We start from the raw sequence: 16,438 nt of genomic DNA, 5'->3' as shown, positions 1-16,438 counted from the left end.
AAGGGGGAGCAGGAATAGGGTTGAGATAAACGACTTAGATACCTTGTGGCCCCATGGTAAGATACTCTGCCTCAATTAGAAGGAAAGCACTATCACTTAATGATTTTAAAAGCCATCTCATTTCTCCAGTCATTCAGTTGGCAAAGCAGTTCACTAAGTTCTGCTCCCCATCTGAAACCCATCTGGCCAGTATTAGTTTCATTGTCACTGTGAGAGTCTCCATTCATAACTCAGACTGAAACAATGAAAGGGATTTCTAAAAACAAATCACTCTGAAAATCAACTACTCCTGTTTATCAACACATGTGCAACTAAGGTGCCATAATTAATCACTTAATTGCTCATGTAATAGTTTAAAACATGCCACAGGGGAATCATGCACTTAAACACATTTATCTTTAAGGACTATACATCTTGCCAAGTGCTGGATTTCCTTAAAACATCCAGCTGAATTCTCAGGAACTGAAAGTTGCTTAGCCCCTTACAGCATGAGGCTCAAGGAATGGGAAGAACACAGAGCATTGAATTCTTACCTTGAGCAGTTTCTGCATTGTATCAAAACTTTGGAGTGCAAGCTATGGAAACCAAGAAAAGAAAATGAGCTCTGACAAAGTCTCTCTGGACCACAAAATTGGTCTACAAGTCCCTATGGCTCAAAAATCTGTAAGCTAATCTAGTTATGTCTATCATCAGAATTTTGAATACATCCTTAATTTTTCTTTTAGAAGCTGCTTATTAATTTTTTCTCTTGGATAATCCCTCTCTTACTATATTTGGGCCTGCTCAAAACCCTCTCCATGGTTCAGCCCCACAAGCCAGCTCTCAGGACAGGAGAGAATTCTGCTGGATTCTGTGGATGTCCCTGGGAGAAAACAAGCTGAAGGCACAGGAGAATTTGGAGTAAAAGGGAAAATGGCACAAATTCTGGAAGAAAACCACTATGAAAGGGAAATGTAGCTCAGAGTTTAGTTACCTTCTGGCAGTCAGGGCAGCTCACACTGTTCCCTCTCCTGACCCATGGTGTGATCACACCACTGGAACTTCCTACCCCTGCATTTCTTTTCTCAAGGAAAGCCACTGCTTCCAATACAAAGTAATACCAATTGTAATTACAAATTACCTTCCTAAGTGCTCTCAATGGCAGCCCTTTAAACAAGCTTACACACAGTCTCCTCCAAGCTTAGTATTCACACAGCATTCTTGAGAGGCAGTAAGTTGCTGCTGTAAAAATTTAAATAGCTTTAGAGCCTTCCCCTTTCATGGAACTGAGCAGAGATATTGCACTGCAGGTTGCATAAAATATTGTGCCCCAAATGAGACACCTGCAGTACGTTCTCCACATGGAAGTTATTATCATTTGTCATACAAAAAATTAAAAAGGTTGATACTCTCCTCTGACATTGCCTTTGCAATTGCAAATAATATAAATGAAGGAGGAGAGTTCAGTGGAGAAACCAACTCTTGGAGGCCTCAGTTTCAGCATTCACTTGTGGATTTGAAAGAACAGCTTTAAAAATGAATTGTTTGTATAAACCTGCACATTTGCAAAGCTGATTTCACTGGTTTTACTCACTCCCCCTGTGTGAGTTAGGCACGAGGCATGCACTGAGCTAGAGAGGTTCTGCAGGCTTCACAATTCACAGGGAAAACTTAGAAATTCCTTCCCCTTACTCTGCTGTGGCACTGAACAACAATGACAATGCTCTTCCTGTGAGGGCAAGATCCCAGCAAAAGGACAGAGTACATTTCCCACCATGGGGAGCATTAGAGTTCACCTTCCCTGGTGGACCCATATTAAAAATCAGTGTTCAAACACTCAGATTCAGAAGGAAAAAGGCCACCTACCTCTCTTGTTGGGACGAGTACAAGTGCATAAGGGCCATCACTGCGCTGCAAACACACAAGATCAGGTCCACTAAGAATGCAGGACTGAGAAACAGAGCCCTTCCACACCTCACAGCTCTTAGATAACACAACCTTTCAAGGGCTTTAGTACAAGTTTGTACACAACATTTTAGGGTATTCCCACCTCACAGATTTTTTAAAAAAATCAAGTCTTTCACCTATCAATCCTGTATTGGCTTCTCTTCCCTCCTGGGAACCTGCTCACAGTCAAACCCAACATTTTATTCCACACACACGTTGTTCCACTCTTGTATTTCTGAGCTGCACAAACACTCTCCTGTTTGATGCACAGCAACAACCTACAGGTAACACCTGCAGAAAGTAACTACCTAGGATGGCTTGGAAACACTTCCACCTGTGAGTCAGGATGATCTCTTTCCATAAAAAGATGGAAGATCTGCAGCAGCATTTCCTGGTCAACCAGATGATCCAAATTGGGAGCAATTATCAAATCTCACTCTATGTCAAAGACTAGTTAATCTCAAAGACAAGGCAGTGAGCTTTGTTTTCAGTTCTCCCAACCTCCAGACCATTGTCTCTCCTGCACTCTACCTTCTCCAAAACTGATAATTCAGCCCATCTGCAGTTTACCCTGCTCCAAGGAGCAATGGGGAATGGGTGACATTGATCTTGGATCAGCTGTATCTCAACAGAACAGGAGGGTCACACACATCACATGCACAAATAAAGGGGAAGACACACTGATTGATCTCTGCATCAAGAAGAGACAGTAATGACTACAAGAGCTGGATTTTATTTTTATTAATCTTATTATCAAAAGCCAATATATTTAATTCTGTTGCACCTACCTGTATTTTGGATTCCATTCCTTGCAAAGACTGTACGAGTGGAATCCCATAGGCAAGAGTTTTACCTTTTTGAAAGGGAGAAAATCAGAAAACTTTCCATCAAAAGAAAACCACATGGCAATTACAGCACTTCAGCAAATTGAAGCACCATTTGTCCCACCATTCTTAAACTGCATTCAGAGCCTGGCCCCCACCAGCCTTCCCAGCCTGGCCCTGTATGAGCTGTACTGGGAATGTGAGGTTTAAGTTCGGTATTTGGGATTGTCATGGTTTGCCCTGAGGAAGGGGACTGACAATTCAATACTGACCTGAGCCAGTCTGAGATCTCACCAGAGCATCTCTGCCTTGCAGGAGCACAGGAATTGTTTGCTTCTGAACACTGTGTGACAAACCAAACAGGTGAGGAAATACAAATGAAACAGAGGATAGAATCCAACGGCTTTCCTATGCAATTTGTTTCCCCCAAATTCCACACATTCATCTCTGCTGTGTGGCTACATCAGTTGAGGTGATTTCCAAGCAGGCATCAGATGTGATCAATTCAAATCAGGTTTTATGATTCAAGGACCAAACTAGAAGGCAGGACTCCCAGGTTCCACCTTCAGCTGTGACCTGCTGTGTAACCAACAAGTTATTTCCCATCCCAAACTTTGGAAGCAACAAACCCCAAAGCAAATGGGACATCAGGCACTGTGGTCTTCACAAACCAATTACATATAATGAAGCAATCACAGATTATTGGCTTTAATGGGTAGTGAAGCACAAAGATTTTACATTAATTTGCTTACCTGGTCATGCTGCTTATGTTTAGGACAGTGTTTATGGTGGAGATCTAGAGAGACAACAAAGAGCAGTAAAGGCTTCATTGTCAAACTGTTCCTTTTGTCATTTTTTTGTAGCACAAAGAGCAAAAACCAGAAGACTGATATTTATTCTCTGTATAACTGGTTCAGGGCAACCAAATGTAAAGTTCTCATGTCCTCAAAGATCTTCTAATTAACCAGATTACACCACTGCTGGTTTTCTGGGGTTTTTTGGTATTACAGCTGCAAGCAGTGAAGGTCCTGGGACTGTGTTTGGGTCAGATCAGGGGTCAGCACCTTGAGCTGAGAGACTGCAACAGAATCAGGTGAAGTACTGGCAACCCCGCCCAGGTCACCATGAATAAAGGTGCCTCTCTCAGCTCTCTGATCTGCTCCCCACCAAAAAAATATCATGTTTTGAGCTGTGCAGCCTCCCTGCCACTCACCAGATGAGGATGGAGGTCCAACTGGCTGAAAGAATCTGTAGTGAAAACATTTTCTTGCACCTGCTGCACTGCTTTTCTGAGCCAGGGGAAACAAAGCAAAAAAAGCACACAGTGGGGTTAAAAATTATACATCAGCATTCTATACAAACAGCAAAGAAACTATAGTACCAAGGGAGGGCAAGAATTCAAGACACTGAGTATCAAAGCATTGAAAGGGGTTTTGTTTCCCTCCCATTTGTCTCAAATACCTGTGAATTTCTGGGATATCTGGGTTGTTTTTGAACAGGCTGGACGTCTTAATGAAAGGTCTGCTCTTCTGGCTTTCATTTCGGTTGTCAGTCAGCTGCTTCTTGGGAACTGGCTTTTGTGGTGGATTCCCCTTTTCCCTCCTGTCAGCCTCTGTGGCACCTTTCCTGAAGGTGTTCAGGGATGGTTTCCGTTGGCGTTTCTCAGGTGGGTTTCCATGTGGTGACTGGAGCTTCCTCTTCAGAGCACCAGGTTGCTTCAACATGAACAAACAAACCAGGAGTCATTAATGACCGAAAATTAACAATGTGATATCCTGGTGGGCATAAACACCAGCCCACAGAGCCCTTATTTTTAGAATCTCCCACTCCATGATTAAAGAAATTAAGTCTGACTTTTGCAGCTGCACAGTTGCTACTCCAGGAGATCCACCACCATGTCTGGGATTTCTGACACTTTCAAAAATCTGAAGTCGTATCTAAGTGCTCTTCCCTAAAGGATTTCATTCAGCTTCTCCAGTGACTGAGTAGAACACGCTTTAAAAAGCCTCTCTCAAAAGCTCTGCAGATCTCCAGCCCACATTAAAGCCATGCCTGCAGGATTCCCTCTTTCTGGGGGCACAAGGGATGGCCTGGACTTCTCTCCAACTTATGCTTCTGCCAACTCTCAGCCTTTCTGAGCTCTTGATTTCTTCTTCTGCAGCTGATCTTCAATCACCTAAGAAAAACTTTTGCTCTCCCCACATCCCTCCAGGAACAGTGAATTAGCAAATTAAATTTCATTTGGTCCCCAAAGTTCTTCAGTGTCCCCCAGCCCTTTTTCAATGAACTTGTTCTTCCCCATCACAACTGCAAAACTCCTGAAACGTGTGAGATACCAGCAGAATCTCATCCCATTTTTCCCCTTTCTCTTCCCCACTCTGAGTTGTCTTCCCACAAACCACACGTTTCTCAAGCTCTCTTTTTTTTTTTTTATTTGTTTTTTCACATGTTGGGCAAACAACCAAAACCCAACCTCCTTCCACCAACGATCACCATCAGGAAAGTGGGGGTGCCCTGTCTGAAAGCACCTGATACAATCAGGACAAATCCTGTCACTCCCTTTACTCACACACCCTTAAGCACAGTATTTTAAGAAGAATTTTAAAATTCGGAATAACAACTGAAACAGCCCAGAACCACTCTAACAACAACTTTAAAACTGAAAATGTGTATTTAATCCCTTCTTATCCTCCTTTCCTCAAAACAAAGCACCTATTCCTGCAGCTCACAGCACACCCACAATTAGAAGATTTCTTGTAAGTATAAGACTTCCCCTCTCTGACAGCATTTTAAAGCATCCGGGGATGATGCAGAGAGAGCTGGGGGAGCATCACCCACGGGCCGGTAATAGGTGAGGGTAGGGCTGGGTTGTTCCCCCGCAGCCCACCCGCGGGGCTCGGGGGAGCTCGGACCTGCCCGACCCCGAAACCGCGACCCGGGGAACCCCTGTGAGCCCCTGCTGCGGGATCAGGCTCGGGGGGTGCGGGGGGACCCAAAAGCCCCATTTAACAACTTGTCGGACGCTGAGCCCCCGATCCTCGGGCCGGTCGGGGTCCCGTGTCCCGTGTTTCATGTCCCGCAGTTCCCCTGTCCCGCACAGCCCTGTGCCCCGCAGTGTCACGCAGTGTCCCACGTGCTGCATCCCGCAGTGTCCCGTATCCCCCGTCCCGCACAGTCCCACGTCCCGCAATGTCCCACGTCCTGTGTTCCGTGGTGTCCAGCAGTGTCCCGTGTCCCGCAGTTCCCGCTCCCCTCACGCCCGTCCCGCTCCCCCGCTCGTACCGCGCCGATCCCGCGCGGCCCCGCTCCCGCCGCCATGTCCCTCCCTCTCCTCCGCAGGCCCCCGGGGCCGCCCCTCGCCCGGCCCGGTCCGTGAAGGCAGGGCGGCGGCGAGCCCAGGTCCCCCTCCCGGGTACTGGAGCCCTTCCGTCACCTCCTTCCCACCCTTCAGCGCCTCGGGGAGCTCGGGGGTTTCCCCGCTCCCCCTCCACTCGCGCCCGGGCCCCGCGGGGCGCGCAGGCAGAGGATGGGGCAGCCCCGGGCTGGGCCCGCCCGGGGGGGCTTCGGCGGCGGCGCGTGCGCGCGGCCCGAGAGGCGGTGGCAACATGGCGGCGGCGGGGCGGGAGGAGCCGCCGCTGAGGCTCGAGGTGGTGGCGGCGGAGGAGGCGGCGGCGGCGGCGAGCGCCGGGTTCCGCCTCACGGCCGTGCGGCGGGAGCCCGCGGTGCGGCTGCAGCACGGCGCCAGCGGCCTGGAGCCACTGGCGTGGTCCGAGGACCACCGGGTGTCGGTGAGCACGGCCCGCAGCATCGCCGTGCTGGAGCAGCTCAGCGACGTGCACAGCGGCGGGCAGGACATGGTCATCCACCGCACCGCCGTGCCCGCGCCCGCCACCGCCTGCCTGCTCAAGGTGAGCGCCCGGCACGGCCTCAGTGGCACCTCGTTAGTGTGTGTGAATATATAAAGGGGGGGGTGGTGGTGCCACGGGGATGGAGACGGAGGTTGGACATCAGGAGGGATTTCTTCACAGAAAGGGTGATTAGACACTGGAAGGGGCTCCCCAGGGAGGTGAAGGAGACTCCGTCCCTGGAAGTGTTTAAGAAAAGGATGGATTGTAGCACTTAGTGCCATGGTGTGGTTGACATGGTGGTGTTGGGTCGCAGGTTGGACTCGATGATCTCTGAGGTGTTTTCCAACCTAATTGATCCTGTGATTTTGCTTTGTGTTACCAACCACGTGGACAGGAGGCAATGGGCAGAAACTGGTGCCCCAGAAGCTCAACCTGAACACGGGGAAGAACTTCACTGTGCAATGACAGGAACAGGTTGCCTGGAGAGGGTGTGGAATCTCCTCACTGGAGATATTCCAGAGCCACCTGGACACAATCCTATGTCATGTGCTTGGGGATGGCCCTGCTGGAGCAGGGAATGGAACAGATGACCCACTGCAGTCCCTTCCAGCCTCACCCATTCTGGGATCCTGATCCCCCTCCTGGGGAGCCACCACAGAGCTGCCCCTTCTCCACACAACTTCTTGCAGGATCTCATGTGTTGATGTATTTTAAAAGCACAGGGGAGAAAAAAAAAACATATTCCAGTGATGTCCAGGGGAAATGTGATCCAATATTGAGGGGGTTTCAGGGATTCTAAAGTTCTGTGTTTTTCTAAGAATCACTTGAGCTCCAGTGCAGTTATTTCAGTACAATTTTAAGTAGGAATATTCCTTGGTTTGCTGCCTAAGCTGAAGGAATATTGCAGCAGGGATTGCTTTGTCCTTCAGGGGAGTACCTGATTTTTTACAAAGTTGGCAAGTCTGGGTGAATATTTTATTAAATAATAATTCTGTTATTGCGGATCTGATTTCATGTCCCGAAACAATGCTAAGAACATGGAAGAGTTGAAATACTGAGTGCTTTACACTTTAAATATTATACAGCAGTATGAAAACAGGCCCTTTGATTCAGCAGACAAAAAAATGCAATAGCTGAGAGTCAAAACAATACAAATTCATGCAAGTTCATCGGGGCACTAATGAGGCTGAAATCTTTAGGAGTGACCTTAATTAACCATTGCAACAGTGTAGGGTAGGTTGTCATAGGGGATGCTCTGTTTCAAGTGGGAATTAATTCCAAGAGAGCATTGCTAAAAAAATGGTTGTACAATCGTTTTAATAGTTCCTTTTGTTGTCTTGTAGGTCGGCCCCAAAAAGGAGGTGGCTGAGTGCAAGGAGAAGTTTGCCAGCTCCGTGGACCCGACCGTGAGCCAGACGTTCATGCTGGACCGAGTGTTCAACCCCGAGGGGAAGTCCCTGACACCCATGAGGGGGTTCAAATATTCCAGCTGGTCCCCTCTGGGCTGTGACGCCAACGGGAGGTGCCTCCTGGCCGCCCTGACCATGGACAACCGGCTGACCATCCACGCCAACCTCAACCGGCTGCAGTGGGTGCAGCTGGTGGACCTGACCGAGCTCTACGGGGAGCGCCTGTTCGAGGCCGGCTACAAACTCTGCAAGGCCGACACTCCCTGCGGGGAGCTGGGCGACTTCCCGGAGTTCCAGCGGCGGCACAGCATGCAGGCCCCCGTGCGCATGGAGTGGTCGGGAACCTGCACCACCCAGCAGGTGAAGCACAACAACGAGTGCCGGGATGTCGGGAGCGTGCTCCTGGCTGTGCTCTTCGAGAACGGCAACATCGCCGTGTGGCAGTTCCAGCTCCCTTTCCTGGGGAAGGAGTCCATTACTTCCTGCAACACCATAGAGTCCGGGATAAGCTCCCCCAGCGTGTTGTCCTGGTGGGAATACGAGCACAACAACCGGAAGATGAGCGGGCTGATCGTGGGCAGCGCGTACGGCCCCGTTAAGATCCTCCCCGTCAACCTCAAGGCGGTCAAGGGCTACTTCACGCTCAGACAGCCCGTGGTGCTGTGGCAGGAGATGGACCAGCTGCCCGTGCACAGCATCAAATGTATCCCCCTCTACCACCCCTACCAGAAGTGCAGCTGCAGCTTGGTGGTGGCTGCAAGGGGCCCTTACGTGTTCTGGTGCCTCCTGTTGATCTCCAAGGCGGGCCTGAAGGTCCACAATTCCCACGTGACGGGGCTCCACTCCCTGCCCATCGTGTCCATGACGGCGGACAAGCAGAACGGCACGGTGTACACCTGCTCCAGCGACGGGAAGGTCAGGCAGCTCATCCCCATATTCACAGATGTGGCTCTGAAGTTTGAGCACCAGCTGATCAAGCTGTCGGAGGTGTTTGGCTCCGTCAGGACTCATGGAATTGCCGTCAGCCCGTGCGGGGCGTACCTGGCGGTCATCACAACCGAGGGCATGGCCAACGGGCTGCACCCCGTCAACAAGAACTACCAGGTTCAGTTTGTCACCCTCAAAACCTTTGAGGAGGCGGCTGCACAGCTCCTGGAATCTTCCGTCCAGAACCTTTTCCGGCAGGTGGACCTGACGGATCTTGTGCGCTGGAAAATTCTGAAGGATAAGCACATTCCTCAGTTCTTACAGGAGGCACTGGATAATAAGATTGAGAGCTGTGGTTCCACTTACTTCTGGAGGTTTAAGCTGTTTCTCCTGAGGATTTTGTATCAGTCCATGCAGAAAGCTCCCTCAGAGGCCACGTGGAGACCTTCGCACGAGGATGCCAAAATCTTGATCTCGGATTCCCCTGGGATGGGCAGCACTGAGGATGATCAAGAGGAAGGAACTTCGAAACAAGCCAGCAAGCAAAGCCTGTGTGACACAGGCAAAGGTGTGGACTTAGATGACACTGCAGAGGATTCTCTCCACCAGTCAAGTGACACTGGAGGGCGGGAGCCAATGGAGGAAAAACTTCTTGAAGTGCAGGCCCAGATTGAGGCCGTGGAAATGCACTTGACACGGGAACACATGAAACGGGTGTTGGGAGAAGTTTATCTACACACATGGATTACAGAAAACACCAGCATTCCCACCAGAGGAGTCTGTGACTTCTTAATGTCTGATGATGGCTATGATGACAGAACAGCACGAGTAAGTGACCTCTGTGCTCAGGGGATTCCATGTTAGGGGTTATTTCCTTCTCCCCCCTCCTGAACATACAGCTGGGGTGGGAAAGAGAAGTGCAGTCGTGTCATCCTTACCAGTCAGCTCCTCCAGAGCATTCAGCTTAAATTGTCCTTCCTTCAAGCTGTGGGGTAGGAAGGAATGTAAATAGAGATGGTGCATTTTGGATCAGGTGCAATAAAGAATAATCATGCCTGAGGTTTTTCAGCACAAGGGAGAGGACCAGGGTTGTTCTGCTGCTCTCAGTGGCTTAAAACATGTACTAATTGAGAGAGATGTTTGTTTTCATGACTGAGCTTATTTAATCTGTCATCTCTGCAAAACTAAACTTTGGATGCATTTCCTCTTGTCAGTTATGCTGCAGTTTCAGTTTTAAGAGCTGCAGAAGTATCATTTCTGAAAGTATCTATAATTGAGCTCTGTGGCTGTTCAGGTGGTACATCAGGTCTTGGCATTGCTCCCTGAGCCTTCAGTGGAAGGATCAGCTCCAGAGCTTGAGACAGGCGGGAACACTCTGCATCAGCCTCCTGGCTTTTAAGACTCAGTGACAAGAAAGGTTCAGGTGTCTCTGTACCTCTTTGTGTGAGCACAGAACAGTTCTTTTCAGTCTTTAAGTTCTAAAATCACTTGAACTTTAAAAAAACCTTTACTTTGCATCCAGAAGGACAGGGGAAGGAAGCACATGTCCATTGCTGATGTGTGTGGTGTTCTCCCTGCTGGAATCACAGGCAAGTGTGGCCATCAGTAATTCACTGGGAAAGTATTCTGGCACAACTGCTGGGTTGTTACAGCATCCAGTTACTATGAATTGAAGGTTTGAGAGGTTGATTTTCTTATCTTAGAAACAAGATTCTTGTTTTATAGTCATTAAAAGCTGACTTCTAGATTGTATTTTATCTGTTCTTTTTGCTGTCACACTTTAAAGATCCTTAGGATATGGTTTATATAGGACATGGTTGAAACATCAGAGACAAATTTGATCACATAAATGTTCCACTATACTCCAAGCTGGCTGCTAAGGACATGCATCCAGGTGATTTCTGAACAGGAATTATTTTTTAGCACATCCACTGTGATAGTCATGAGAGAAAGCATTGCTGTAATGGTCAGTGGTGTGATACCAGTTCCTTCAGTACTTTTAAAATAGCTTAACATTATTGCTTTTCAGGTCTGTGTCCCTTTACTGTGGGACAGAAATCTTTGGGAGATGACAACACGAGGAGAATAAATGAACACTTAGTGGTGTTACATTTCTTACACCTTCATTTCTTTGAATTCAGTGCAATTCCTGTATCATGCTCTGAAACCACAGTACCCTGGGAGGCATTTCCACCCCTCAGCTGTGTTCCTGTAATCCCTGCTGACTCCTGTGTGTTCCAGGTGCTGATTGGGCACATCCTGAAGAAAATGAACAAACAGACTTTCCCGGAGCACTGCAGTTTGTGCAAAGAGATCCTGCCCTTCACCGACCGCAAGCAGGCCGTGTGCTCCAACGGGCACATCTGGCTCAGGTAACGGGCTCTGCAGGAGGTTTTACCCTCCTCTGGATCATTTAAACATACTTTAAGAGTTCACCTAAACTGCTTGTTAGTGTTGGAGTAAAAACTCACAAAACACGTTATCCATGCTGCAGTGTTTGCTGGCTGTTATTTGTCCTCTTCCACGAGAAAGAGAGGAGATTGGATTTGGTTCCTTAGCAGTACAGTGTTTTTATAATAAAATGCTTTTTGATCATCTTTTTTTTTTTTTTCCACGTGGGGGGAGGGTGGGGACAGGGAAAAAGCAGGCAAGGGAAAATTAAGGACAACTCACCCTTTGTGGAACATCAGGTGAAGAAGGGTGTGTTCTGGCTCCTTCAGTGTTTGAAAACAAAAGCAATTTAACAAAAAACGGTTGAAAACAGGCACACTGAGAAGTCAGACAAGTTCTGGAACGTCTAGAAAATTAAATCTTCCTGTGTAGGGTTCACAGAGATTGTCCCTGAAGCCTTGGCAAGACAGTAGTCTGCCACAAAGATAAAACTTTGCCCAACAGGTACTATGTGCTACTTTGGGTAAATACTCATGGCCTTAAGGAGCCTCAAGCTTTTCACATCCTCTCCTGCATGCTAAAAATTTTTTGGCCAACGATGAAGCCTTTTTCAGTGGTATATTGATAAAACTCCTTGTCCTTCCACAGGTGCTTTCTGACCTACCAGTCCTGTCAGAGTCTAGTGTACAGGAGGTGTTTGCTTCACGACAGCATTGCACGGCACCCAACCCCAGAAGGTAAATTGTCCTTGGCAAAAGGGGCAGGATTAGGGCTTTTTACCTTTTATCTGCAAAATGTCTTGAATTAGTTTCATTGGCTTTTCTCTTTCAGGCAGTTACCATGTGAAGCTCTAGTGCTCTGCATTTCACAGTGTCCTGTTGTCTGACGTGTTAATTACTAATCAGTGACTGCAGAAATTGATGTATAAATCCACATTTTAATGAGAGCTGGGTAAACACAATCTGTGCTGGAATGCTACAGCAGTTAGTTTATATTCAGGTTGAATATATTAGCATCCAGTTATGGAAGAGGGACAAAGAAACAGGAACCAAGGACTGTGTTATGTGAAGGATCTAATTTCAGTTTAGAAAATGAGAACAGTACATTTATGCCATGGTGAACCTTTAAATTTATTTCCTATATAGGTATTTAGATGAGTGTGTAAGGATATAGCACAGACTGTTTCACCTTCATTTTGTCTCCTGCTGAGGTGGAATTTAAACTGGCATTGCTTAAAATTCCAGTACAGAAATGGAGTTGGATTCCTCTGAATTCTCAGCTGCTCCTTCATGGTGAATATATACAAACTGTTCAGGATTCCTCTTTGTGCATCTCAGGTGTCATTCCTCTGTTCACCTCTACCCCCAGCTTTGAACAACTTGTTTTCTTATTTGCAGATCCTGAATGGATCAAGAGGTTATTGCAAGGACCTTGCACGTTCTGTGACTCTCCTGTGTTCTAGAGAAAAGCTCTGCAAAGACTGAAAGCATTTTCTCTACTCCATAAGCTCCCTTCAGCCTCGAAGGACACAGAGCACAGGAACACAGACTCTGCTGGAGGGGGAACACCTCATCCACAGCCCTGTACATAGAACATCAGAGGTTCTGGAAACTCCTCAAGTCCAGAGCCCATTCCATGCTCCAGAAACAGGAGTACACTTGGAAGAGCCAGTTTAAAAGAGGTTTGGAAGGGCACCCCATGGAAGGCTCAGCAGCTGGACACTGACAACTGAAGTGTTGAGCGCAGTGTGAACTGTCCTTTCTGCCCAACTGTGTCATTTCCCAAAATCTGGGACGGGAACATGGAGCTGCCTCTGGAATGGTCCTGGTGGGTAGAGAAGGCTTCAGCTTGTAGTGCTCCCTTTGCTTTTTAACAAGCACTGGCACTTGCTGCAGAATATTAAACTGTCAAAAGAATTTGTGGCTCCAATTCCTTGCGGAGTGAAGCACGTGCCAGTTACAGCCACAGGAAAGAAATTGGCCATTCCAGCAGTTCCCCTAAAGTCTAGAAGAGTAACTGCCTCATTACTGTTGTAACACTATTGAAGTCAGGAGGGGGATATTGGCTGCCTGGGTCAAACAGGGATCAGTAAAAATAATTTTTAAATGTAATAATTATTAAACTAATAGCAATTAGATTAAACACTAATAATATATATAATTTCCAATGCTCTTTAGTGTCTTACCCCACTTTCTTTTTCTGAACTAACTCCTTCCCAGCTTTTGCCAATCTATTTGCCTTTGGCTTCACTTAACCCTCTACCAACAGGAATCATCTTTTCCAGTGTAACTCAGTTACCAAAAACATTACTAATTTACCTTATTTTCAATTAAATTGCAAGTCTCCCTCATCCAGGAATTGAATTTTACACAAGTCTGACACACAAGCAATCGCTCCCAGCTGACAGCTTCTCTTTTCACAGCAACACAGTAAAAAACCCCAAACAAAGAGAACACCCCAAACCAAACCCCCACCATGGCTGACATGCTCTAGGTAAGGCCAAGGAGGCTGGTGAAGCTATTCATGGATCACAGAATGGTTTGGGTTGGAAGGGACCTTTAGGATCATCTCATTTCACCTCCCTGCCATGGGCAGGGACACCTTCCACTAGCCCAGGTTGCTCCAAGCCCCATCCAACCAGGCCTTGGACACTTCCAGGGATGGGGCAGCCACAGCTTCTCTGGGCAACCTGTGCCAGGGCCTCCCCACCCTCACAGGGAAGAATTTCTTCCTAATATTCAATCTAACCCTGCCCTCTGTCAGTGTGAAGCCATTCCCCCTTGTCCTGTTGCTCCAGGCCCTTGTAAATAGCCTCTCTCCATCTTTCTTGTAGGCTCCTTTGGGATAACCCTGACTCCCTCATCCAGAGATTCATAAACACACCAATGATGTAGTGTGGCTGAGCCCAGACATTTATTTTGCCTTCTGACTGTCCTATCAGAAAAAACATCTCTCTCTCTTTGCCATCTGTTCCTACCAGGAGCAGGAGAATCTTTTTCAACTTCCTATGCAGTGTTAGAGGAATAACACCTCCAAAACGTGTCTGGTTACCTGGTACAGTTTGTCTTGTTAACTTCAATCCATTAACTGTCAAATAATCCTGAGTTTATGTATTTCCATTCTGCAGAGCATCAGTGGCAGAGGTGTCGCCCTGTTTGTGATTCCTGACACTTTAACTGTGTGGGAGGTGCTCTACAGCTGTTGAGAAATCATGGAATTGTCCTGACAGCATCAGTCTCCCAACAGTGCATGTGTGATTGGTGCTTGGTTCCTCGATTCAATGACTATGCATATTTTGGTAATGTTCCTTCACCTTCAGTAGGAACAAGTTTTTGTTCAGCTCACATTAAACAAGTCAGCTGTCCTTCTGTTCAGTGTCTCATGCATAAGCATGATTGTGCTGAGAATAATATTACTACAGTAGCCTAGAACAGCAGAAGCACATTCATCTGTAAAATAATTAGCCTCATTTGTAAATATCCTTGGAAGTGGTACCATAACTGTATTAAAGAAATGTTTAGTTTTTTATTGCTGTGCATTGAAAATTGAAATTACTTCAGTGTGTCTGCAAAGAAAGGAAATGTAGCTCGTGATGGCATCCAGTAAAACACAGAGTAACCTCAATACCCAACGTGTGTGGAGTTTGGGGCCAGCTCTGGGACCTGGGACAACACTGGTCTCCTTCCCAGTGCTGATGGGGCTTGAGGGGAACAGAACATCCATTTCCAGCATGAGCTGAACAGGTGCTTTACTTGTGGTGCTTGAGAAAGTATTCTGAGTGGAAGCTGCAAGTCCTTGCCCTGACAGTCATGACCTGCTCATCAGTAAATGTTCCAATTGAGAAACTCTCCTGCCTGTGGAAAAGGGGAGGGAGCTCTGCAGAACCATGTCAGTGCTCTTAGAAAAAGTCAAAGGTCACTTCTTTGATAGTGGCTTAGAAACCATAAAAATATCCTGATCTGCTGAAGTGTTTTCAGTCTGGCTGACCCAAAGGTTCAGCATGATAACAGATCAGATTGATTCCTGGTGATTACTTCTGGAACTCTTGAATTTCCCTGGATTGAATTTTAATGCTTTCCCATGTAGAAGCTTAGCACACCTCACATTAATGGGGCGGCATTAATGTTTATTTTCCTTGTCTCTCAAGGCAGTAAATACTCAGTCTAGCATTGCCAGTTTATTTAACCTGGTTTCAGACTGCTGGGAGAGGGGAATTTTAAAGCCCACAATGTCAGCTTTGCATGCCAGTGGCGATCCTTTGGCACGAAGCTTTCACTTCTCACCTGACCCATTCACAACAGTACACAGGAATTGTGATTTCATTTTTGTTTAAATCAGCACTCGTCCCTCAGTGCATTTTTAACCAGCACAGGCTGGAATAGCAGAGCCCACCTCAGGCAGTAACATTTAACCCCTGGTGCTGCTCTGATGGGTTTTTTTGCCCAGTGAGCAGCTGAGGCTGCTGCAGGAGACCTTTTGCCTCCTGGACTCCTGATGTGCAGTTCTGGGAACACAGAGGTTAGTCCCGTTCCTGGAGCAGTGTAACAACCCCCACACTGTCCTAATCAAACCTCTTGCCTTCATCCCATGGGAAAGGCAAACTGGAGCAAGGCGGGAGCACCTGCTGCCAGATCCTTGTGCTATTTTGCCACTAATGGAGTTGCCTCCCCAAACTAACACATAGCAGAGACATGAGGTGAAGTGCTGCAAGAAGAAATCCCACAGAATCAGGGAGTTTATCTCACTATGGTTTTGCCTAAGTTTTGCAGGATATTTCAAACAAGTGAATAGTTGAAGGTTGTCCTCAACTACTTCACCATTTGGTGGTGAACACTCTGGCTGTTTATGGTGCCTCATCTCCAGAGGGAGAATCACACCAGCAGACACTGAGGGTTCCTGAGGCACTGCTGCTTTTTTTTTTTCCTAAAGGATTGTGGTATTTGCTCTTGCAGCTGAGAATTAATAGCCAAAGATTCTGTTCTGTGTCCAAAGCTAACGTGTCACTGTCCTTGATGAGCAGCTTCTGATAGCATGTAAGATTTGCTACTCACACTGATAACAGAGTTTATCCCTCCTCCACTGGGATGAAGAAATCCAGGCTAATCCAGGTTTG

The 16,438-nt window shown here is 47.2% G+C and overlaps 2 protein-coding genes and 1 long non-coding RNA gene across 5 annotated transcripts in view; 1 reads left to right on the top strand and 2 right to left on the bottom strand.

Moving 5' to 3' along the window:
* Positions 1–6,073, bottom strand: part of DDX31 (DEAD-box helicase 31) — a 46,915-nt gene extending 40,842 nt beyond the window's left edge. For both annotated transcript variants that reach the window (XR_003528709.1, XM_027650025.1), the window contains exons 1-8: positions 6,033–6,073; positions 4,212–4,465; positions 3,964–4,039; positions 3,503–3,546; positions 3,023–3,093; positions 2,715–2,779; positions 1,846–1,890; positions 534–575 (exon numbers count right to left, since the gene is read on the bottom strand). Coding sequence is in view for 1 of the 2 variants with exons in the window: in XM_027650025.1 (XP_027505826.1) it covers positions 534–575; positions 1,846–1,890; positions 2,715–2,779; positions 3,023–3,093; positions 3,503–3,546; positions 3,964–4,039; positions 4,212–4,465; positions 6,033–6,068 (633 nt within the window). In the remaining variant the exon portion in view is untranslated. The remainder of the gene's footprint in view (positions 1–533; positions 576–1,845; positions 1,891–2,714; positions 2,780–3,022; positions 3,094–3,502; positions 3,547–3,963; positions 4,040–4,211; positions 4,466–6,032) is intronic.
* Positions 6,074–6,429: 356 nt separating this feature from the next.
* On the top strand, positions 6,430–14,853 carry GTF3C4 (general transcription factor IIIC subunit 4). 2 transcript variants are annotated; one of them, XR_003528708.1, is made up of 6 exons: positions 6,505–6,658; positions 7,942–9,762; positions 11,176–11,306; positions 11,974–12,062; positions 12,723–13,152; positions 14,453–14,853. XR_003528708.1 is itself a non-coding variant. In XM_027650024.1 (5 exons), the coding sequence occupies exons 1-5, from the start codon at positions 6,605–6,607 to the stop codon at positions 12,785–12,787; spliced, it is 2,160 nt and encodes a 719-aa protein (XP_027505825.1). In that variant the 5' UTR covers positions 6,430–6,604; the 3' UTR covers positions 12,788–13,623. The 2 variants fall into 2 exon arrangements, 1 of the variants encoding a protein (XP_027505825.1); XM_027650024.1 differs by lacking the exon at positions 14,453–14,853 and having other exon boundaries at positions 6,430–6,658; positions 12,723–13,623.
* LOC113950318 lies at positions 12,247–12,704 on the bottom strand. Its single transcript, XR_003528710.1, has 2 exons — positions 12,630–12,704; positions 12,247–12,590 (listed from the first exon to the last, which is right to left on the bottom strand). It is a non-coding gene; the product is annotated as an uncharacterized LOC113950318 (long non-coding RNA).
* Positions 14,854–16,438: the final 1,585 nt, after the last annotated feature.

This window comes from Corapipo altera, unplaced genomic scaffold (assembly GCF_003945725.1).
Source record: "Corapipo altera isolate COAL_440 unplaced genomic scaffold, ASM394572v1 268, whole genome shotgun sequence".
Lineage (NCBI taxonomy): Eukaryota > Metazoa > Chordata > Aves > Passeriformes > Pipridae > Corapipo > Corapipo altera.
This window is presented reverse-complemented; position numbering and strand designations above follow the sequence as displayed.

What these genes read in the sequence shown, in the direction of transcription:
- GTF3C4 (XM_027650024.1), top strand. Translation starts at nt 6,605, where the DNA reads ATGGTCATCCACCGCACCGCCGTGCCCGCGCCCGCCACCGCCTGCCTG. An exon ending in CCACCGCCTGCCTGCTCAAG is followed by an intron (nt 6,659 to 7,941) that starts GTGAGCGCCCGG and finishes GTTGTCTTGTAG; the next exon opens with GTCGGCCCCAAAAAGGAGGT. An exon ending in ATGATGACAGAACAGCACGA is followed by an intron (nt 9,763 to 11,175) that starts GTAAGTGACCTC and finishes TGTGTGTTCCAG; the next exon opens with GTGCTGATTGGGCACATCCT.